The 25026-nt window shown below is 48.1% G+C and overlaps 1 protein-coding gene across 1 annotated transcript in view; it reads left to right on the forward strand.

Annotated features, from left to right (window-relative positions):
* Nucleotides 1-15558: 15558 nt before the first annotated feature.
* Nucleotides 15559-25026, forward strand: part of LOC144111955 (uncharacterized) — a 319997-nt gene continuing 310529 nt past the window's right edge. Inside the window, exons 1-2 of the mRNA XM_077645050.1 lie at nt 15559-15657; nt 20259-20436. Of these exons, the coding sequence (XP_077501176.1) occupies nt 15559-15657; nt 20259-20436 (277 nt within the window). The remainder of the gene's footprint in view (nt 15658-20258; nt 20437-25026) is intronic.

Consider the following 25026-nt stretch of genomic DNA (forward strand, 5'->3'; position numbering starts at 1 on the left):
GCAAGCCAGTAAGCGATTATGGTGGCACTAGTGCCAAAAAGTCACACATGAATGCCCGGGTGCTATTGAATTAACTTGCCGGAGATGAATCGCGTTGTGTAAAATATGAACGTCCATTTCACAAGTTACACTAGATCTTCGAAAGTGTGCCCAAGAGAAGTACTTGCACTTGAAAATCGAGCAAACCTCCCTCGAATGACCGAGGGGTCGTACTGACAAATTGTATCCCACACAAGACTGCGACTTCATTTCGCTATGCATGGGCACTACCCTATCAGAAACATGCTAGTACATCGCGATACGTTCTGAAAGAAGTTAAGTTTTCTGAATCTTGTTACACGTGTGCCGGTGTAGCGCAGAAGTGTAGTACAGTCCGCACAGAATGGATGCTAAAGCTGTAAGAAAAAAGAAAAATTGGAACGGACACCTAAGCATCGCCTGAAGGGTATGATGCGACAGCGTAATGGAATCATTTCCACAAATGTGGAAGGTCGTTCTATACTTTACATTTATAGATATATGGGAGTCCTCATACCACTCCTGGCGCAGTGGTGCAATGGTTAAGGAATGCCCCACTGCCCTGCGATGGTAGGTGCTCCCAGCGGTGGGCCTCGTTCGGCCCCGGTCGCTCTTCCCGTGCGACCAATAATTTAACTGCCCCCTGCCACGCTGGGCAGATTGTGATGATGCCGCAAGGTCATGTGACCTATGTGCCCCATTTGCCAGGGCCATGTCCGTGATTTTTTTCGCTCACAACAGCGACGTCGAGAACGCCGGCACCGAATTTTCTGGTGAACGTGCCGTAATGCTATCACGTTAAAACAAGCCTTGGCGCACTGGCTATCTGGTGATCAGAGCGTATGCTGGAGCCCAGGAATCCCCGCCATAAAGATAGCATGTGGATAATGTGCAACTACTCGGAAGTCAATAACAAGCTGACTCATGTGATACGCATCAGGTAAAGTGAAAACTTAGCAGCACCAGAAGCATCCAAAACTGGCACCCGATAGCTGAGGCATGGAATATTCTGGAACATAAACGCGGCCCCTTTTTACGTGTATGAGTGCTCGTAGGATTGTCCAGGATGAAACTGTAATCTTCTCAGCAGTCTATTTGATGTTCGTTCGGAACAAATCGGCGTGGAACGAAACTGCATCCTAATTTGCATAGCTGGACCTAATATTATTTCTACGTGCAAAAAGGGCGCCGTCCTTTTTTTCCAGCACTAGCTGCCCCAGGTTAAGTTCTATTTTAGCGTAGCCGTCGCCGTGAGCTAAACATTTTTAGCATAGCGGAGACGTACTACCGTATAGGAATAAACCAGATTACCGGACGCTTCCCGTGCACGCACGCCCAAGCTCAACACCCACGTTGGATCGCAGACGGCATAACGATGGCAAGAACTGGCATCAGGATCGGTCCCACATTGGCATTTCGGGAAAGCGCTTTCTTTTCTAAAGTTGGCCCGCCTTTCCAGCTGACATGACGTTAGCGTTCGGGTGATGGAGCGCCCAACGCTGTCTTGACGTTCATCGCGCCACATGGGTCAATAAAGCTTTCAGACCGGCTTTCCAGCTTTCAAGCACTGGTATCCAGCTTTTGAAAATTCAGGTTCGACAACGTACGAAGCTTGGCAAGCTGTTGTGGCACGGCTAAGGCATTCATGCTAATGAATCTGTACTTCAGTGAACTGATTAGTGATATCGGGACTAATCATTGCTTTCCTCTTGCAGGAGGACCGTTGCACTGCATTCAAACAAATTCCTCCTCCAGTTCTTGTACAATGACCTCCCTATACGTCAAACCTGCAAAGAGATGCATGATGTCATGATGAGCCTAAATATGGCCGTCACAGGGCAAAAAGAGAAATGATTAAATAACACTGAATTTTGTGAGACACCGCATGCGTGAAGATACTCGCAAGACAGTTTACAGAATAATTTTTATTTGATACTTAGAAACAGTCATCATAATAATTGAAGAAAGCGGATTTGAATTTCATGAATTTGTCAAATGGTTGATTTATAATCATAATAGGCCGTGTCGCACCCCCAATAAAAATTGTTCAAAGTTAAAAAATCAAGTTAATCACGTTTTCAAAGCAAATTGACGTATTGTCTTGTTTTTGTATCATAACTACGCATCTTTAAACTGGGACCACATGTTTTTTAACCTTTCTATTGAAGTGCAGTTAAGGCACAGACTGTAGCATCTCCTGCACATGGACATCAAAACAACATCTTTGAACAAAGTTGTTTCTGTATGCAGTGAAAGAGACGGCTTGCACAGTTTTTCGAAATACACTGAACGCAGGTAACTGAGAGCATCTTTCTCTTGAAAAAAAAAATCAAACAGTTCTTCTTTGTCGCTTGCCGTACATGTAGCGCAGGAAACGAAACTCTGTCTTTAAAAGCACACAAAGTCACCCGTCGGACAGTCCAGAGTTACATCTTTTTTTTTTCATTGGCGATAAGTTTAGCAAATATAGCTGAAACTAGAAATTGCTCAATTTCTTTAGGCACATACAATGCAAGAAAGATCGGCAGATGGCTCCTAAAGGAGACCCTTAAGCCAATGTCATCTACCGATTTTTCTGACGTCACGGTTACTGCGATTAACCCATGGTGATTCATCAGCCACCCCCTGCAATCTCACGATAGCAGGTCCAGGGGGTCGGCCAAGGGGCAGGAGAGAATCGGTCCGCGCCATTGGCTGGAGGGGCTCCTTTGTGAAGCATTTGCCGCATCGTTACTGTAGTTGAACCCGCATATAGCGCGCCTGCAGCTATGAAGGCCAAAGCGAAACAGTACGCAAGAATTGCACATATATTTGCGGGCTGCCCTGCAGTGGAAGAACAAGAGGTTATGATTACGGTCCAGCATAAGCGGTAGATGACAAATGTTTTCCCGTACGCATCATATGTTAGAGCACATGACGTTCCAAAGAGCTGATAGAGAAGGTGGTCAAAGCTTGGTGAATTCATCTCACCAAAGACGAAAATAAAACTCTTACTATTCGGGCAGCACTGCACTGCGCACGACGTCAAGCTAGACATTTCGCAGTGATAGTAGGCACACAGCAGTCGTCCTCGCACATTGTTTCGTTCTCTTCTCCTGCCGATTGCTGAAAAAAATGAAGTGGCGCGTAGTGAAAGCAATAATTAATCTCAAAAGCGCATTAATTTTCAAACTTATCACAAGATATAAGGATGGTGGACTTACATATAAGACCTTGCAGGTCAAGGTCATGAAATACATTGGAGCTGGTGTCAGGTGTGGCTTTTCGCTTGCGCAGACTACGAACGGCGCCAGCTCGATCGTGCATGCTTTCGCGGCGCGCTGGTTGTGCGGCTAGGCGCCACCGTGCCAGCCATAGGCAGGACGCGTGGAGCCATGGCTGTGGCACAGGATATAGAGCAGCCGTAGCGGTGGAATGGTGATGTATCGCGTCATTCCAAGGCGAGAGATGGGGGAGTTGACGGGAGGGGGGGAATGGTCCTTATCTTTTCTAGAACTTTTGTTGTCGCAAAGGAAAGTTTATAGCCGAAAAATGGATAAATTGATATCGGAGAACGGTGCATGAGCGACGAACAGCTTAGCTGTGAGCGAGAGCAAACAGGTTTGAGAAAGCGAGATTCGTGCCATGGTGCTGTTGGGGACGAGGGGTCCTTGAGTGAGCTGACTCTTTCAGCGCCGCAGGTCCCTCCTCCGAATGACGTTGTCGGACTTGGTTATGAAGGAAACTGTATAGGGGGTTTATTTTACATTATTTACAAGATTTTGGAATCCATTGGAGGGTGATGGGGGAAGGTCGGAGGATCTGAGAAGATCTGAGGATGATCGAGGATTCCTTCCTCATGGCACTCGTCGTCCGGTTTTAAAAGGGTCCTGTCCCTAGGATTCCCCAGGTCCGAGAATGTCTTCGTCAGGTTGGGCGTGGCCTAACATGCGCGGTCGTACACACACACACACACACACACACACACACACACACACACACACACACACACACACACACACACACACACACACACACACACACACACACACACACACACACACACACACACACACACACACACACACACACACACACACACACACACACACACACACACACACACCACTTCAAATAGGGACACGGCCCCGTCACATGCCTCGCCGGAGAGAGAGGGTGCCGCTGGACAATCGCCCCCCCCACCAGAGAGAGCGGTGTCTTCGCTTCCGAACGACAGTTCTCACGCTCAAGCCGGACCCGTCTTCCGGGAAGTCCGAATGGGCGAGGCGCCGGCGAGCAGGCACAGTTGAAGGGGCGACAGTTCTCACGCTCCAGCCGGACACGTCTTCCGGGAAGAATGTTGTTTTCAAACGGCAGTGGAATCCTCCGTCTTGAATCCAATAAACCTCGCGATGACCGAGCGTGGGAACCCAGATGCCTATCGCCGTGCAGGGACCCCGGCTGCAGGTGTCCTGGCCGAATACGCAGCTGAATCAGACCACCGGCTGTCGCCAGAAACCTTACAGCTCCTCCGCGGCCCGAAAAATCTCGAATGTCCAGCGTTGACGACCGCTGGGCAGGAAGAGATGAGATGGCGTCCGTGTTGGTCCCCTGGATTGCAATATCATCGCCCCCAAGGCAGAACCCAAAGCACCACCAACAAAGGAAAGCGCAGGTGGGACGTTCCAAACGGCAAAGCACTGCCCCACCCGCAAGCGCTCGGACTTCGCCAAAGAATCACCAGGCTTCTTCCATTGACAACAATACACTTTTAAAAAAATTGTGTTCAAATATGGGTTAATGTTGTGCCGACTGAGCGCGAAACATCTCCTTTTGAAACTGCCACAGCCGGATTACTCGGAACAAAATAAAAAAAAACACTCACACAGGAGGAGATTCCTCTTAGTTCTCCCGCTTACATCAGTCTGCTCAAGCCATCAGCATTTCCGTGCAGTTTCCCCTTCTTATAACGCACCGAGAAATTGTACTGTTGGAGAGCCAGACTCCATCTGAGCAAGCGTCCATTTTTGGGGGACATCTGTCGCAGCCACGTTAAAGGACAATGGTCAGTCTCAAATACAAAGTTTGCTCCGTACAGGTAACACGACAACTTCTGCGCTGCCCAAACTAAACACGCGCACTCTTTTTCGGAAGCGCTGTACGCTTCTTCTCTACTGGTCAGTTTGCGGCTGATGTAGAGAACTGGGTGTTCTTCATGGTCGTAGCCAACTTGGCTTAAGACAGCACCCAGCCCTCTATCACTGGAATCACACTGGACTATGAACTCTTTCCCATAGTCAGGGGTCTAAGGAAGGGTCGGGACACGAGTGCTTCCTTCATGCTTTTGAAGGCGTTTTCTTTTTGGTTATCCCAACTTTCGTTAGTAGGTGCTCCCTTTCGCAAGGCGTCAGTTAAGGGACTAGCCCGCTGTGAGTAGTTAGGAATATATCGCTGGTAGTACCCAACTAATCCCAAAAATGAGCGAATGGCCGTTTTCGTCCGTGGTTGCGGAAATGCTGCGATCGGGGCAATCTTTAACTCGAATGGGCTCCTAGTTCCCTGGCCTACAACGTGGCCCAAGTACGTCACCTGTGCGCAACCAAATCTACACTTTTCTGCCTTCAGTGTCAGTCCAGCCTGTCGTAAACTGGAAAACACGGTCTTTAGGTGTTCTAGATGCTCTTGCCAGGTTTCCAAAAAAATTGCCACATCGTCTAAATAAGGGAGTGCAAAGCACTGCATGTCCTTCAGTACGATGTCCATGAGTTTCGAGAAGCTGTAGGGGGCATTCTTCAACCCAAAACTAAGCATGGAGGGTCGAAAGGTGCCCGCTGGGGAGATGAAAGCGGCATACCCGCTCGCGCTTTCTGAGAGGGGAACTTGCCAATATCCCCGTACGAGATCGTGGGTGGAAATGAATTTCGCGCCGCTCACCCTTTCTATCCTTTCCTCTATGTTGGGAATCGGGTATAGCTGATCCCTGGTAATTGCATTAAGCTTTCTATAATCCACGCAGGGACGAGGATCTTTCCCTGGGGCCTCAACAAGAATTAGCGGTGAGGTATAGTCACTTTCCGCTGGCTCTGCAACCCCTAACTCCAACATGCGCTGAATTTCCGCGTCCATTATTTTTTTTTTGCCGCGGTGATACCCTGTAGGGTTTCGACCGTACCGGCTCATCAGAGGTGAGCTCGATTTCGTGTGTCAGGAGGTGTGTCTTTCCCGGGCGACTGCTAAATAGGTCAGCGAATTCGCTCAACAACTGCTTTAGCGTGTCGACCTGTGTCCCGCTTAGGAAATCTGCATTCACGGAGTGAGCCAGAATGTTTTCCACGTTGTAAATAGCGTCCGCACCTCCCTTCCAACCCTGACTCTCGCTGTCGAGCTCTTCTGGTTCATTTAGAGTCAGATTGACGATCCCGCTGCGTTCCACGAACGGCTTCATCAGATTGCAATGATAGATTCTCACCTGTTTTCCCCTGCCTGGAACCCTTAGCGCGTAATTCATCCCGAAAGTTTTTGCAACACTTCTACTGGACCATCCCAGTGAACTTCCAGCTTGTTTTTTCTCGATGGCCGGAGGATCATCACGCGATCGCCCGCGGTGAAACCTCGAAGGCGAGCGTTTCTGTCATAATAGACCTTGGCGGCCTCCTGGGCAGCTTTCATATTTCGATTTACTAATTCCCTCGTGTTGTTAAGGCGGTCCAGTAGCTTAAGCACGTACTCAACCACTGTCTGGTTCTCTCCTGTCCCTTCCCACATTTCTCTCAGCATTCGGAGGGGAGAGCGGAGGGCTCTTCCGTACACGAGTTCTGCTGGCGTAAACCCCGTAGCTTCGTGGGGGACTGTTCATAAAGCGAAAAGTGTGGCCGGCAGACAATCCTCCCAGTCTGCTTTATGCTCATTACAAAGAGCGCGTAGCACCCGCTTCAGCACCGAATGCCATTTCTCTACACTGTTGGACTGCGGATGATACACGGAGCTGTGCAACAGTTTTATTCCGCATCTTTCTAGGAATGTGGTCGTCAAGGCGCTTGTAAAGACCGTCGCCTGATCGGCTTGGATTTCGGCCGGAAATCCTATTCTCGCGAACGCTAACAAAAGGGCATCAACTATTTCTGTGGAGCTCAAGTCCTTCAACGGAATTGCTTCGGGAAATTTTGTGGCGGGACATAGCATAGTAAGCAAGTACTTATAGCCTGATTTCGTGTTAGGCAAAGGGCCTACTGTGTCTATTACAAGCCGGCGGAAAGGTTCCGAGATCAATGGAACAATTTTCAGTGGAGCCTTCCATGTCTCTCCCGGCTTGCCCACGCGCTGGCGCGCATCGCATGATTTTACGTAGCGTTCTGCATCTTTGAAACAGCCCGGCCAATAATATTCTATTAATAGGCGCTCTTTTGTTTTATTGATTCCCAGATGTCCTGCCCAGCCATTTCCGTGGCAGAGACTCAGAATGTCCGCTCTGTATTTTTCGGGCACGACCAGCTGATCAAATGTTTTGCCTTTTCTGTCCTGGTAGTGTCGGTATAGTAAGCCTCCCTTCTAATGCATCGTTATGTTGCGTCTCGCGATGACCTCTTTAGCTGTAAGGTGCAGTCTTTCCAAAGTGGGATCCTGCTTCCGTTCTTTTATTAGGGACTCCCTGTTCACCTGCAGAAGCGATCAAAACTGCGCGATGTTGGAGATAAAACGGATCCTTCAGCGTTTTCTGATTCCTCTACCGACTTAGTGGTCGAAGTCCCTCGTCGCTCATTTGCTCGGTCAGCTGTCTGGATTTCATTCCTCGTTGGTTTCCTTCCCTCCTCATTTGATTGCAACGATATGCTGGCTGGTGCGTCTCTGGCTACCTGAGGTTCGGGAATCTGACTTAGCTGAGATGCGAGCTGACGAGTTTTCGATCTTGTGAAAGCTTGTATCACCCCGCTTCCGAGTTTCTGGCCTCTCTCGCGTAGCAATTGGTCTGATCGATTTGAGAAGAGGTAAGGATATTGAAGTGGCACGGCCTTCGAAACTGCGGCCTCAGTGATTAGCTCTCCAAACGGTCCACAAATTATCACTCTAGCTATTGGAAGGCATACACTGTGTTCTTCTACTGCCTGTTTTATCCACGAGACTTCTCCCGTAAAATCGTCCACTGACACGTAAGACGGGTGGACAACGTCCATCGTCGCAGCGCTATCACGAAACACCCTGCACGGTTTCCCGTTAACGTGCAGCTCGTGCTGGTATGGCTTAAGGAGCTCTAGATTCTCGTCGTTATCCTCGACGCACGAGAACACCAAACGTTGCTTTGTACACTTGGCTGCAAAGTGCCCGACACCATTGCAGTTGTAGCAACGAAATGGCCTACTAGCCTCAAACTCTTTTTTCGCGGCTTTGTCTGCTCCCTGTCTCTTCGCCTGTTCTTCACGCTTTTCGGGCGCTACCTTCGTTGCCTCTGATTGCTCCGAACTTCTAGCACTTCGCGCCTTTCTGCTAGGCCCTTTATCTCGCATCGCGTTTCGAGCGTGTGACGCACCCTCTTCAGTGCTCAACCTTCTACGCGAAACGTACTCCTCTGCTAGCTCAGCGGCCCTTTCAACTGTGTCGACTTTTTCCCTGTCTTGAACCCACAGTTTCACCACTTGGGGAATGCTTCGGTAAAATTGCTCAAGGCAAAAACACTCAATGATTTTGTCTCGGCTTTCATAAACCTCGGCTCCTTTTAGCCACTCTAGCAGATTCGTCTTTAGGCCATACGCGAAATCCGAATAGCCCTCGCTATCGTTTTTCATTGCGTTCCTGAAGCGCTGTCGGAAAGCTTCGGCTGACAGCCGGTACCTTTTTAGCAGGCTGGCTTTGACTTTTTCGTAGTCAGCTGCGTCTTGTGTGCTAAGTCTCGCTATGACTTCAGCTACTTCACATGGCAAGAGTGTCAGAAGCCGTTGCGGCCACGTACTGCAAGCAAAGTTCTCCCTTTCGCAAGTTCTCTCAAAGTTTCCCAGGTACAATCCTATGTCCCTTCCACTTTCATAGGGCTGCATGAATCTGTTCATTCTATATGATTGCACATCGCTTGCTCTTTCAGGAGACCCGGCTCTCGTACTGTCGCCTTTTTTTCGATTTTCGCTTTCAAGCTGCAATCGCTTTAGATTTCTTCTTTTTCAGCTTCCCACTTTTGCCGTTCTTTCTCTTTTTCTCTTTCCGCTTCCCTTTTTCTTTTTTCTTCCTGTCCCAAATTCCACGTATCTACCAGCTGATCGTAATCTACGTGCTTTTCAATTGTCTTGCATATTTCAAGTTTTGTAATTTTTCCCTGTACTTCTATTGACAGTTCCTCGCATAACAACAGCAAGTCCGACTTTGACAATTTCATAAGGTCCATGACAATGCCTTCTCCGCTTTGGCAATGCTATCTTCAAAAATGTCGTGAGATTACCCTTTCTCAATTGACATACACTTCCCAGTGATTCTAGATTATTCTCTCAAAATCTGAAGCCTGGCGAATCCTACAGCAAAATGCCGAAACGCTTACCGGTTGAGAAATCACGATGTCGCACGGTCCATCCCAGCTGCTGCCAACCAGTTGTTGGGGACGAGGGGTCCTTGAGTGAGCTGACCCTTTCAGCGCCGCAGGTCCCTTCTCCGAATGACGTTGTCGGACTTGGTTATGAAGGAAACTGTACAGGGGGTTTATTTTACATTATTTACAAGATATTGGAACCCATTGGAGGGTGATGGGGGAAGGTCGGAGGACCTGAGAAGATCTGAGGATGATCGAGGATTCCTTCCTCATGGCACTCGTCGTCCGGTTTTAAAAGGGTCCGGTCCCTCGAATTCCCCAGGTCTGAGAATGCCTTCGCCAGGTTGGGCGTGGCCTAACTTGCGCTGTCGTATACACACACACACACACCACTTCACATAGAGACACGGCCCCGTCACATGCCTCGCCGGAGAGAGAGGGTGCCGCTGGACAATCGCCCCCCCCCCCATCAGAGAGAGTGGTGTCTTCGCTTCCGAACGGCAGTTCTCACGCTCAAGCCGGACCCGTCTTCTGGGAAGTCTGAAGGGCGAGGCGCCGGCGAGCAGGCACAGTTGAAAGGGCGACAGTTCTCACCCTCCAGCCGGACACGTCTTCTGCAGTGGAATCCTCCGTCTTGAATCCAATAAACCTCGCAATGACCGAGCGTGGGAACCCAGATGCCTATCGCCGTGCAGGGACCCCGGCTGCAGGTGTCCTGGCCGAATACGCAGCTGAATCAGACCCCCGGCTGTCGCCAGAAACCTTACTGTGCCTAGCACACTTCCTTGAAAAAGACGCGGCCGGGAGCCAAGGTGGGGAGATATGGGACTTGAAAAAGAGAGGAGTTGGCGGATCCTGTGAAAGCGGCTTGAAATTCTCGGAGAATGCGTCATGGGCAGCTCCCAAGGCAATATCAATAAGAGACAAGGAAATGAGAAACGCGCAGGCGTCAGAGTATTTTCCCAGTGCAGTAGGAAAAGCAGTTCATTGCGAGCATCATGTTCACCGCCTGAAACCTTTAAAGTGACAAACGGGGAGCTTGGAGGTCGATTTCGATCATACGGCTTCAAAGAATCGCCTTATGTGTAGGGCTGTGTGATGTGGCCCCAGACATAATAGTAACAAAACTATGAAACAATAAATAAAATATTATGCATGCACAATGTATGCTCTTTTATGGTTTCATATATGATACTACACAAAAATGAGCGAAGATGTATGCAAGAGCAATAAAAAGCAGCTATGTAAGTGCACAATAAAATATACAAGAAAGAAGGATTTAGAACAATACAATTGGCAGGGATGGACGGAAAGATAAAATTCAAGAATACGTCCCCAAAAGCCTGTGTCGCTTTAGGACGTTAAACCACGTAAACCATAAACCAAAATACAAGAATACAAAATATATAATCACATGGTACGATGCTCGGACGCAGTAATCTTCTCTTAACAAATGGCCGCACCTCTTCCTAAAAACGGCGAAATATTTCGCACATGCTCAATGTATACAAATTATAACTCATGAAGCGATTGCTTTGTACCTGGTCGTTGCTAAAACTGCCCGCAAAAGCCCTTCAGCCAATACACTCAGCCGAGTCATTACGATTGATATAGCACTTTGCTTACACAGAAAACGGCTCGATAGTGTGAGAGTGAAATTACTTGTCTAGAGTGAAGCGCGTTCGTGGTGTTTTTGAGATACTTGCGCGAGCGGAGCCACAAAATGCATTCAAAGGCATTGCGTTCCATGACAAAATGGGAACATTATTATGCTCTGAAATCAGGCATGGGGAACTACGTGACTGCGGTGCCTGTGCACCTGTCAGGTAACCAACGAATTTCTTGAAAAGCAGCTTAGCTGAATAACCTGTTCATATTACGTTTTTCTCCTACGACATGCCAGCGCGAAGTCGTTACATCCTCGATTGGCGGGAGGTTTTCACACACACACACACAAATTTTAGTTGTTAGTTCCCGCTCATTCTGGCTGCCTCGATTTCATGTCTGCATTTATTCATCGTTTTCTAGCTTCGAGGCTTTTATTATGCTTTTCTTCTATAAGCAAATTTTTTCACGAAGAATTCATTTGTCTTATGTCAATTTCAATCATTGCCTGCAAGTGTTCAAGCTCTAGGAGCGCTTTTAATGCTTTGCGCGAAATTTTCATGGAATTATGTCAAATAAATTCACTGGCCTCTCAAAGGTTGAAGCCAGTGAATTTTCCTTCTCAGAAAAGTAAAAAGAAAGTACAGAATGCCGCTCGTAAAAAAATTATTTTTTCTCCTGTTTTAATGATTCTAAACAGCTACTGACTGAGCACTACAAACCACAGGGCTGGATCAGTGCATGCCAATTATACGTGAACCGATATAAAAAGTCATTCCTGTTCTTACACCTCCTACAGAGCTCATTTCAGTTCCCGCGAGTTCGAAAATTATAAACTGTCAAGATCGTGCTCGTAACAATGACATTAATTTTCTCGGTCACAATACCGAATGCCAGCTGCCAGGCCATTTTACCTGACGGCTCAAAGTCGACTAAGCATTGCCAGCACGCTATAAACATTTTATAAGTCAGTGCAAACCTAGGCTAATATAATCAACATCTTAGAATGGCATAGCCAATTGTGGCAAAACAGTGAGGGATCCCTGGCTAACCTGGCCAATGATTGCCAGAGTTTTATTAAGCCTAAAGCAATACTCGGGATGTGATGGGCAAGCAATCATTGCATGTGTTAATGACACGCATATATAATATCAGAAACACACCGGCAACTCTGAGCCTACCTAGGGTCCAGCCTTGCATGGAGATATCTAATATAGGGCCGATGTGTTGGGCTACTTGGGCGCGGTGGCAGTGTCCGGGGCCAGATGGGGCTACTGCGCATGTGCAGCAGGCGTACGGTGATCTCGTGTATGTCTACGCTAGCACGTAAACGAAATACTAGAACTCTATTGCCGGTGCGTTCCCATACTCTTCGCCTCTCGTGTAACACGCTACTTTTTTCTGTGGTGGGTTGAGCGTGTTTGCGTGATCCACTTTACGATGGTGGAGCCACGATCACGTGACCACACCATGTAAGACGCCCATGCCTCGCGCCTCATTGGGCCTTCGTCATCATCAAATGAGACGCGCTGTTGGAACAAGGCCCGCCAAACGCCTCTCAGGAAAACACACCGGAATCGTCCGAACCTAACCTCATTCAATTGCTCCCCGTGCGATTAGAAGCAGTGCGCGCGTGCAGTAGTGGCTACCGCATTTATGATGCAAGGTAGTATCAAAATGACTCTGGACAAGCTCATTACACGTCATCAAATGGCAGCACAGAGGTGCGCTCACGGGAGTAATGACGCAAAACAATAAGGCACTGTGCCAAAATACTCTGCTGAGGCAAGATGGAGAGTTGCTTTGGACGTAGCTTCGTAGGCAAATGTGTGGGGCAATTTTCAATTGCACCAGGCAGAAAAAGTGGAAACAATGAGCTGACATGAAATGTTGCGTTAGTCTGAACGATTCGGCCACAGAGACGTTAATTATCCTGTCGCAAGAGTACAGTGATGGGGCAATCAGTCGTGCCAAAAGTTTCAAGTGGCACGAGCTTCAGAGCTCAGCGTCCTTTGAAGACGATTACACATCTCGAACACAAGCCATGCGCGACATCGCGGAAAACATGGAACCTATATATCACGGAACTTTGGGTTGAGGAACGTAGGACTAGAGATAATGACAAACGGGTCCGTGTAGGCAACCCAAAAGGTGGTATTGATCAGGCTGCGTGTCGCTGTCCAGTTGGTCCTCGAACTGCTGACCCCTAAGCTGAGGAGACAACGTTTAGCATTATGTACTCTACCACTGAGCACACCTCTTTGGCGAATTTATCGTCACGCACAATATGTTGTGGCTTCTGTAGCCTCCCCAGATTTATCGCCTGCTAACTTTTTCCTTTCCCCGCGAATGAAGGTGCAGCTCAATAGCTTCCATTTTCATATGATTGCAGAGGCCGACCACAAATTTGAAAATATTTCGCACGTGATTACGCAAAAAAAGATTGCCAGGCCGCTTCCCAGCAGTGGCAGCAACACTTGGGAGGGTGCGTTGCTGCACAAGGTGGCTACTTTCTAGGCTATGCTATTCCAATTTAAGCGTGTAATGTACATTTTTTATCAACAAAGTAAGCACAGAAATTTTTCGGATCATTCTCGTAACACCACGAGCGGCGAGGCTGCTCATCTGTCGTGTCGCTATCGGAACGCTGCACGTGTGCCGGACGCCAGCGCCTATACGTGCTGCAGGCCTAACAGAGGATCAACGCTCAGAGGACAGGGCCTACAAACACACTGTACAACAAAGCCCACTACTCCGTGTCGGCGTATTTCTCGCGGAAATTTCGTTGGGGCGTTGTGACGGCGTCATTGCGCTAATCATTTCTCGAGCCGGTGAGAGCTCATAACTCGTGGTACTTTTAGTCTAAGTCGCTGTAATTTTTTTTTCTTAAGATTTCAGATGCTCACTGCCTCACTGAAAACTGGCGCCGCGAGATCGCCACCAAGGACCGAAGGCTCTGTGCATCATCTTTACCACTTCGAGTCGACTTACTCAAGCTGCGCGTTCCGCCCACTGCACTTACCGATGCTTATTGTTACGTTTTTATTGCAACTCCCATCAAGCCGCATGAATCATTGGCCAACAACACTGACATTTGTTTTCTTCGAAATAGAAATCATGTGCCCACTCGGTCATGATGATATTTAATATTTTTTTATGGCATATGGGCATCTGTGGCCACAGTGCGCCATGGCGTAAGATATTTTCTTCTATTCAAAGTTTGATGACATCATTTTTTTAAGCAATTTCACCCTAAATAAACCGGGCACCAGAACAATGGAAAGCTTGGACCCATTCTATCAGCGGTGAGAACTCTGCGGAACTAGGCATCCAACTCCGCACCTCCTGCAATACAAGGCGGATGCTTAAACCACTACTCCACTGCTGCGGGACACCATCCGGTCGTAAAAATTACCGCTGTTATTTTAGTGTGGAAAACATTTATTCTGAGACCACAAGTCTTGTGCTATCAAGGCCCATGAAGCGTCCTTTCTAAGTACTAGGCTGTTGCCTCTTCCTCTGTTTGAAACTTAAGCGCTTCAGCGCTTCTCATTAGTTTGTTAACAGCACACATACCGTATACACGCGACTAATGGCCGCGCTCGTGTAAGGGCCGCTCCCCCCAACTTGGCAGTCCAAATTTAGAAAAGAAAAAATTCTCGCCAGCAAATGGCATCGTCGTCGCGTCTCGCGTACGGCGCATTTCGCGGGAGTCACCAGATGGCAACAGCTGTACTGCGGCTTCCCCGCTGCGCTATCTGTGAGCTTCTGGCGCGCGGCACTATCCGGGAGATCTTGTCGCTTTTCTCGTCGGCGTCATTGATCCGTTGTGCCGCCGTTCATTTTGACGACACCCGCTTGTGATGGAAAAGAAAAAAAAAACGCTTAACCGCGTATGATGCTGCGTTCCAACTTCAAGTTGTGGCATACGCCGAACAGAATGGAAAACGTGGAGCCGGCCGGAGTTTCCACGTCGACGACAAGTGCGTGCTTGGTGTGACCAAATGGAGGAGCTTGCCCCAACAAACAAGACTAGGAAAGCATTCCGCGGCAAGCCTTGCAAATTTCCAACACTCGAGAAGGAGATCATGAAATACGTCACGGACATCAGGAAAGACGGCTACGCGTTGTCAACAGGGACGCTCCACGTCAAGGCCCTTGGAATCGCACGCCACATGAACCTTTCACCGACGGATTTCAAGGGAAGCGAGGGATGGCTTCGGAGATTTATGAAGCCACAACAACTGAGCATCCGCCGCCGGACAACAGCAGAGCACGAGTACCACCTACACCACATAGGAAACACGGACCAAACACCTGTTTAGTTCGGTGCTCCTGAGAACACGACGGTCAGCCAAGCCGGCGCGAAGAGCGTCCTTGCGCTCACGAGCGGTGCCGAGCGTCAGCGTTGCACTGTAATTCTATCTATCACAGAGGACGGAAGGGAGATGCCCCCGTACGTAGTGTTTAAGCGACAGACGCTGCCCAAGAAGAGGTTCTCGAATGGAATAATCGTCAGAGTGCAAGAAAAGGGCTGGATGTCCGAGGTACTAGTGGTTGGCTGGGTGAAAACGGCGTGGGCTAACCGGCCGGGAGCCCTGCTCCGACGGAAGGCCCTGCTCGTATTGAACACCTTTCGGGGCCACCTCACAGAGCGCGTGAAGGCTCGTCTTGCAGAAGCTCGTACGCATCTGGCGGTTATCGCCGGCGGTTTAAAAAGTATGCAGCAACCACGGGATGCGTCTGTTAATAGGCCGTTTAAGGCAGAATTCCGACGCCGGTACTCTGAATGAATGACAGTGGGCCACCACGAGAAAACGCCGACCGGACGACTAAGGAGGGCGTCAGTTCAGCTGATCTGCTCTTGGATTTTAAACGCGCGGCCTGCGGTGTCCACAGACATTATTGTAGACGGTTTTAAGGTCACCGGGGTTTCCAATGCCATCAAAGGCACTGAGGACGATTGGATACATGAACGTGCGGATGACGCGAGCAGCGGCGACGAGCCGAGCCCGAGCAGCGATACCGATGAAGACAACTACAGAGGATGTTAGCAGCTAGACGCCAGATATCCCATCGTTAGGTATATACGGTACAATTAAAAAAGTTTTTTCATACGTGGATCGAAAATTGAACAAAAATTTCACACTTCCGTGGAAGGCCCGCACCCCATCAAAATCGCGGAAAAAAAGCGCGGCCCTTACACGAGTGTATACGGTAGCGCACATGCGTAATAATGCAGATAAGTTGTTATATTCCAGTGCCAACAAATTAATAAACAGATTTCTGGTTAATTATGTTTGAATTGCTATAAAGCAACATTTATGAGAAAATTTTCAATGAATGTATGGCCCGTTTTACAGTCGAATTCATCCATGGTGTCAACAAAAAATTTTCAAGAGATCAGTAAATGGATGTTGTCTTTGGCACCATGAATTGATAACCTCAAGGGGAGAGAACAGGGAAATAATTTCCTACTTTGCCAGTTCTTTTTCTCGCGAATAACCCGTACATGCTCCCCAGACTAGACTAGAGGCTCGACTGCATGAACAGCATGCACTCTTCTGCGTAAGCTGTCACCACAGCGCATCCTGGGCCTCGACGTACTTTTTGAATCTTTGGAAGTCAGTCGCTCTCCGTACCGGAGCTCATGTCCAATAGGTTATTGTTCAGACCCCGAGGCCACTCGGGAATGATGCCTACAAAGTGTGGAGTTCGCAACCCAAGCGCTCTACGAAAGCGCGTAGAGCACTATCCATGTATGACTTTGCGAAAAAGTCTGATTAAGCAGCAACAGCAGATAGAAAGTAGTTGATGGATCTTTTCAGGCTATCCGAGTCAAAATATATGCATTTATCCTCGCGACGACTCATCCTTCTAGTCCGGCGTCCTTCCATACTACTGCGGGCAGTCAAAGTCAAGGCGTATGCTCTGAATAGTAATGAGGAGCGCTAAGTAGGCACTGAGGTGCGCAAAACTGAAGAAGTGCAAAATTAATTTCACCATTGTACACTATCCAAGGTAGCTGATTTTGATGATGACAACTGTGGAACAATTGAGCACTAATCGCAGCATGCAGTCGGGCATATTGGCTCACAAATGTTTACACATTTCTTGCCCTTTCACTTACTTGCGGCACTCTGAATCAGAAAGTATAGAAGCTGAGTAAAATTGAAGTTGTCAGATTTGGTGAGCGGTTTCATGTACTTTATATTTTTGTAGTGATAGCTGCACTATGCCAGCCACTTTGCGAGGTCAGCGTGGATGCGCGCTAAGCCGTGGCACCAACGCTTCGCCAGCTGTGCGCATGCGCGGAGTGACATCATAGCCCGCAGCTGGTGTGCGCGCCTCGCTGCTGCACCGACGGCGGAGCAGACGCCGCCCTCCTCCTCAGTTGTGCGCATGCGCGGAGTGACGTCAGAGCACGCAGCTGGTGTGCGCGCCGCTCGCCTACATTACGATAGCATTTGGAGCCTTCAGCCTGGCGGCGCCGTGGCCGCCATGGCAGCTGCCAGTGGCGCGGCGCGGCGGCGAAACCGAGTGGGCGTGGAGTGGAGAGGGGGAGATAGTGAACCCTCGTGCAGGGACGAAGATGAAGAAGGAACGCCCAGCGAAACGCAGCGGTGAAAGACTGACTTTGCAATTCGACTGAGCGAGTTTCACTCGGCCCGCTGTAGCTATCACGTCACGCCAGGTTTAACCAGAGCTAAACCACAGCCATTTTTTTCAGGGTATTCCATTTAGGCGAAATTGGGAAACGAAATGCCTTGTGAAGTTGTTCCGAAATCATAAGGTGCGCAGACATCTTTGACAAGAGTAACCTGCAGAGCGACCTGATAGGCTTTCCACATTTGCACAATATGTTCCAGGATGGCAGCAAAGCAGCCACCAGCTCTGTTTAGCAAGTGCGTCAGCTTAACTAAAACATCTTTGACTCTGCTGCTACTTGCAATAAAGCAAAAAAGAAAGCAATCTTAAATTGCGCAATTGAGCGCCATGACTTCAAAATGAGGAGGCGCCATTACAAAAGTGGTGCTTTGATGTAATATAATAAAATAAAAAACGGTGACATTGTAGTCGCTCATGAAATTCAGAAAAAGAACAGACCAATACCAATTCAATTCCGGGTTGCTTAATTATCTGGAGTGGACCGTAATCAGAATAACCATATTAACAGAAACTCAAGGAAAAAATCCTTACCGACTATGTAAACAAGAGTAGAAAAACTGTGGTAGCCATCAAGATGTTGGTGAAGGGACGGTTGCTAGGGCTTTAGTAAAATCTGATTCAAAAGGGACAGCTGGACTTTAAGAGCGCTTCACGTAGACAGAACTCACAGACATATTAAACGCACGACGCCATCACAGAGCTACATTTTGGAAAAAAAACATCATTCCATCTTACTGATTAAACGAAGACGCAAACAGCAAAAGCGTGGAGAAGAGAGCGAATGGAGTAGGAAACGAAGGGCAGAATAAGTAGCAAAAATGACGCTTGGCAAAAGGTAAAAGCTCAGTGGAAAAAAATAAGCCATTACGTAAAGTCGCGCACAGAATGATACAGGGCACACTTCGGAGTTGCATATCTCCCCTCTCGTAAATATATGCCCGCCACTTTGATGCGTTAACGCGCAAGAGGCTTTTACTTGGATAAGCATAAAATACCCATTAACATCCGAAGCGTAGTCCATAATGTCTGTTTACGAGTGTACGTGTGGTACGCAGCGCATAAAAATAAGCGGCTATAACTTCACTTCCTTATAGAAACCGCCGTGAGGCGAATGTTAAATTAAGATATAATGGCTACTGGCAACTGCAGACGCGGTGGTTCATTCATTGTAGCTCGCAACTACCTTCCAATCTATGTAAACTTTATAGGATAAAAATAATGTTCCCAGTGTAGTAGTACGTTCGAAACGTGAAATAATTGCAATTTTCCAATTTACCCCGCCCAGCTCAAGGCCTTTATAAGTAGTGATAAAGACGACCCAGAAACATCAATTTAGAAAAAAAGGTAAGCCGAACCTTTGCAACTCCAACGCGAAGGAAGCACGAACTTATTTCGAATTAGGCGGAGTTCAGATAAAGTTCAGCCTCTTCATTTCACTTAATTTTTATGGGGCCAAGGAGTTAGCTAGTAAAAACCGGAAGTTAGAATTAAATCGAGTTTGATTAATTAAGAATTAACTGTATAAACGCGAGTTATGAGTGGCAGTTCATTGTTGGCACAAAATACGGCGTTAATGCTCTCGCACCTAACGCAAAAACTGTTACGGGAATTCGCAGCATGCAGCGTTGTCGGCACTATACTGAAGGTGCGTAATACAGGAAAAGCTAAACACAGCGAAGTCGTTAGGATCACAGTCTATCGGGCACGAAACAGGCCCAGCGCATGGTGAAGTTATTTGAAACGTCCAGCGTCCACGGACCATCTTTACGTAAGCTGTGCGCCGGAAAGCCCCTAGTAGTCGAGCAGGTTGCAAGTATGTTTCACAAGCGCTGAAATCCTGCCAGGAAACGTCGGCCATTGAGCCAAACCGATTTGACAATGCCTAATAAAGTCATAAATAAGAGAGCTGAACGCTTTTTTTGTGCCAAATCAACCCAAGCCACAAGGAATCGTAAAGTCTTTGTCAAGGAAGAAGGCGATGGCGAAGAGCCTATCATACTGGTCCTCTTACCGTCTCACCTTCCGCAGGGCCTCTTTGTGAAGCCACGTGCCGTATGAGCGTCATGACGGCGCTTTATAAGAGGAGTTAAAGGCGAGTAGCCACCTTTCTCACGTGTGAACCTATTCTCTTGACGCTCCTGCTGGGTCTCTCATGCCGTTGAGCTGTTTGGGGCTTCACTTCCCAAGGGGGATCATTCGCCAAGTGCTTATGGTGGTTGCGAACGCGTAAGGTGTTTTCTGAATTTTAGTTGACCAGAAAACAACTTTGTAAGATATGCATCAGCCTAATTAAGTATCTGCAAGCAGCCTTCATGTCATTTTGCCAACTTGCACCCCTTCAAATGTTTTAGGAGGTTTGCGCGACATCATGACTGTGCAAAAAGTGGTTCTCATCGTGGTGACAGTGCTTCTTTACGGGTGCCTCCCGTGTTGACTCAGTGGCAGCGGGTCCGACGGGGATTCCTCCGCATGAGTGAAGGAGCAGCAAAACGTAAGCTATGTAAGCAAGCTGAAAGAATGGATCGCCAGTGCCATGGACCGGGCCGCCCCGTCGTTGACGAGGAAGCTCCTGGAGGCCGACGTGTCGGCCGAGTGCAGCATTGGACTTCTCACACTGGTGCGCGGAATTCGAAATTTGGAGCCCCTGGCACTGCGACGTGAGTCTCGCTCGGAGCCCATCACCTAATAGCCAAGATTATGTTCCTTGTCGCTTGCTGTTGCGTATAGTGCAATGCTCACTGAGCGAATAACTTTTACGGCATTACAGTGCTTATTTTCGCTCGCTAAATGGCAATGCGAGCCTAAAATGCGCAGGCCCAAAGCCGCACATAGCATTGGGCATACGATCTTTGAATATGTGATATCCTCGGGCATCAAAGATCATTTTATGTGGCTTGCAAAGCTATTGTTGTAATTAATTCCTTCTCGAATATTAGCAATTTTGCTGCACCGAAGCAAGTCCCATCACCATAAAGTGAGACTTCGTAGTTTTTGCGCAGCAGATTAGAAGAATATGCACTGAATTCTGATAACCTCGAGGTGCGAAAGAAGCTCGAAGGATAGATTGCGAATGGCAGTCTAGCAATATTTTCCTACTCTAGATTCGAGCGTCGCGCGCATCGGGCTAGGAGGCATAGTATATGGGTGAGAAGCCTATCCTAGGTGCCGATCGGCAGAGTAGCTTAACTTCGTTGTGGACACCAGTGGCATGACTGTTAACAATAGGCGGTGCGTGTAAAGGGAGGACAGAAGGTGAAAATCGGCGCTTCGGTGAGCACCGAACAGTGCAGAACAGAGCAGAAAACAAAATCCAGCAAGGCTTTTCGAACTATAGTACCTTCCGATCCAAACTGTTCTGTTCCATTAGGAGTTTACTGGAAATTTTTTCTTACATTTGCCTGTTATTTAGAGCGTTCGTATTGCCCATTATCAAAAAGCTCTTGCTGTAGGTTTTGCGCCAGCATTCAGGTTAGAACACTGCACGGTGGCTGGATTACCCGAGAGCACAGGCAGCAGCCTGCCCGCCGGCCGAGCCCGGGCTGGGATACACGGATTTTCCTAGCTCCTGGGCTGGGCCAGGGTCCATCCAAAAGCCCATGCCCAGCCTGGCTCGCGGTTCAAACCGCGCAGGTTTCTTCCGGGATCAGTTAAGTCCCTACTAGTTGCAATCCCTCTCATCACACTAGACAACGTCCCGACTTCCTTCGTGTCAGAGGCGGATGCAATGGCGTGGGGAAGGAGTCGACCACGCGCACCTTCTTCCAACTAAAGCTTTGCGCACGTTTTCGGTACTACTGTAGCCACTCGGTCTTGTTTTTTTTTCCGCTCCCTGGATCTCTAACAGCACGCAGTATGAAACCTTTCTTGTCGCGCCCAAAGGATGCCCAACGGCGAGGTAACTTTGCGAATATGGAAGACACAAGCCGAGGGCCACGCGGGAGCAGGGAGACAATCTTTTTTTTTTCGCGCATCCCATCTATGTAGGTTTGAGTGTGGGGTCAGATTTTAGCCTGCAAGTGCTGTTGTGGGCCTCTTGCAAGAAATCCGCAGTACCGCTGCCCGAAGGAAAAAAAGAGAAGAGATACCTTAAAAGAAAAAGAAAGAGTCAAGCTATCTTGCGCAGTTTGGCGATACCTTCCCGCGTTTAGACAGAGCGGCGGGCGTACTACCTCGATGGAATAAATCGCGAACAACCCGGCGCCAACGCGCCCCGCTGTTTCAATTTTTTTTCACCGCGCTTTTACTTCGGTGATAGCAAAAAGACCCTATACTCGTCCATGATACAATCTAGGACGACCCTAAGGTCTTTCTTGTACCACCTAGGTAAACGCGCGATGAAAATAAATTTCAACAGCGGGGGGTGTTGGCATCGGGTTGTTCGCGTATCATTCCATCGAGGTACTACGTGCGCGCGCATCTGTATGTGCGCCCATAAATATGTGCATTCATGTGTGTGCGCACGTGCGTGTGAGGCTGAAGCAGGTATGCGTGTATGCAACAGCCAGTGGCGAGCAGGCTGGCGTCGACTACACGGAAACAGTGCCGAGTCCTCTTAATACTTTCAGCTGGGTGAGTTGGTTCGTGTTGCTATTGGGAATGCATGTAGCGCGACACGAGGGGCTGCAGTGGAAGTGTATAAACGCTTGTCCCGTTCATCTGAAGTCGCTCGTGTCATACATTCCCAATAGTGCCGAGTTTGCACGCTAGGTGAAGCAAACCGCGCCGCCTCCGAAACTATGCGACACGTGATGCGGCCGCGGTCGTACTACATGAGATCTCATGGTCGCAAAGCAGCGAACGCGGCTTTCTGGGACCCCAAGGGGCTTGTCGATTTCTTCAAAGGGAGAAGCAATACGCAAGAACTGAAACGAATGTATAGTCACTTTCGGTCAGCTAAGCTGCGATGGGAAGCTTTATAAGGGCTGAAGGCTGCCCTAAACAGCAGCCGCACCACGTGCCTACAGGTTTTTACGTGTCGTAATAAATTCTTAAGGGCGAAAGCGAGTTGCGACAGTAGTGAAGGAGGACATACAAATAAAAAAGAAAAGAAAGAAAGAGCAGGAAGAATTGAAAAGAAGACGAAACGCAAGCATACCATCATGAAGAAAACAAGACTGGAGACCTAAGAGAACTGAAAGACGTCATCAAGACGAGCTAAGGGTAGTAGAAGAGCGTAAGGGCATTTAGAACAGCGGCGTACTAAGGACAGGGGAAATGGCGCCTGAGAATTGCAAGGAATTCTGACATTGGTTCAAATCTGTCTCATTAGCGGGTTTTTTCTTTTCGTGCAATTGCTGTCCACGATAACCATTGGAAAGATCCAGGAAGGACTTTCGTCAGGGTAGTTCAAACTTGTTGTAAAGAATGCTGAAAAAGATGGTGTTTGAAAAAAAAATCCTTGAAGTTGTCAATCGACGACTCGGCACGGATAAGACCTGTAAAATGCGGTGAATGCAAAGCTTCCTTTAGGTACCACTGCAGCCAAAGCGGAACCTCGCCCCTGAGTCGAGATGTGTGTGTGTCATATTTTTATTGCTAAAACATCACTTATTTTTTGTTGCGAATGCTTCCACAATTCCAGAAAGAATTAAAGAGAGCATGACGGTTGCTTGTGTGGGCTTATGCGTCAACGATATGCGGCCGTTTATATTTGTTCATGGAGATGGATTCGTTAAGCTCGCCGACAAACTGATTGAAATTGGAGCCCGATACGTAAACCTTCCTCCCAGTGATCTGCTTCCACATCCTACATGTGTGTCTCGAAAAGGCCGCTCATGTAGCCACTGCATTGCGAGACTCTATGAAACCTTTCCCTTTAGGCTGGGTCCAAAGCGGCCTTCGGTACAGCCGGGCCCGGGCCGGGTGAGACATGGGATCAGCGGGCTCTGGCTTGGTCGTGCCGAAAAAAATGGGCCCGTGCAGTGCTCTGATTGGGGTCACCATTTTGGTTCAGGAAGGACCCAGAGGCTTGAAAAGAGGAGACAAGTGTAAGAGCCATGAAGGTGGAATTGTGAGTTTATGTAAATTCAATGGATGCAGAGCACAGATTATGCCCGCTTGCGCCTCAGCAGATAAATTCCGGATGGCAGGAACAGCGAAGAAAAACGGGACACAAAAAACCGGATTGCAAGACCAACTCAGATTATCCAAACGGCTGTATACGGGTGTGTCAGCTAATTTGACCCAAGGGTTAAAAAAGGAATTATTAGAGACATGTGAGTGAAACTAGTTGCATATTGGCGGCAGCCATCTTGCGCTCTACAGGCACATTTTTTTTCTCAATTAATAAATATTGACTTTAGACAACAAATTTTATTTGAAGAGTTGTCGAGCACCTTCAGAAACCCCCCTTCAATCATTTACGATAAGGAAATCCTCACGTGTGTGTTTTTTCCCAGCTCCGAGGAAAGCCCGCGAAATACAAAATAAACCACGTGACTAACGCAATTGCACGCCACTATCGTGCTGCTCTCAAACGTGGTTTGAGCAAACGAAATCACCTGCACCCTTGACCCGACGGCCCCTCACCAGCGGTAGGCCGATATGTTGGCGGTGGTTTCTCGTCTTCGTGAGCCAGTTGGCACACATGACGGTGTGAGTTGCCATGGGTAGAAAGTAATCATGTACTCTTAGAACTTTTGACAGGGTTGAGAAGGGGTAGGCGCTTAGATGACAGCCTGTTCGTGCTTACCCAATGCATTGAAACAGCTAAGGCGGAAAACAGACCTCTGTATTTAGCCCTTCTGGACATGAGCAGTTCATGCGACAACGTGAACATGAAACTCCTGAGCAACATACTAAAGGATGAAGGTATCGGTGATGAGCTAATTGATTGCCTACAGAAAATTTACCGAAATAATAAAGTTGAAATTACATGGCAAGGAATAAGAAGTGCGACAACTGTCGAAGTACGCAAAGGATTAAGGCAAGATCATCCTCTATCATCGCTGCTGTCCATGCTTTATATGATAAATATGAAAAGCAGGCTGAAAGAAGTAATCTATGTTAAAATTTGTTATTCAGGTTAGGCAGATAGGTCATTGAACAAAGGCTACCGGGTTTAATGTATGCGGACGTTATTTTACTGCTAGCTGATAGCCAGGAAGATTTGCAAACTCTGGTTAGTTGCTGTGAAGGTGAAGGAGACGTTCTGACTTTCAGTTTTAGCGCAACTAAGTCAGGTGTGATGATTTGTTAACAATACAACAGATCACGTGCTTACAGTACAAGGCCATGAAATGCCCAGA

Source organism: Amblyomma americanum, unplaced genomic scaffold, assembly GCF_052857255.1.
Source record: "Amblyomma americanum isolate KBUSLIRL-KWMA unplaced genomic scaffold, ASM5285725v1 scaffold_19, whole genome shotgun sequence".
NCBI classification, from domain to species: domain Eukaryota; kingdom Metazoa; phylum Arthropoda; class Arachnida; order Ixodida; family Ixodidae; genus Amblyomma; species Amblyomma americanum.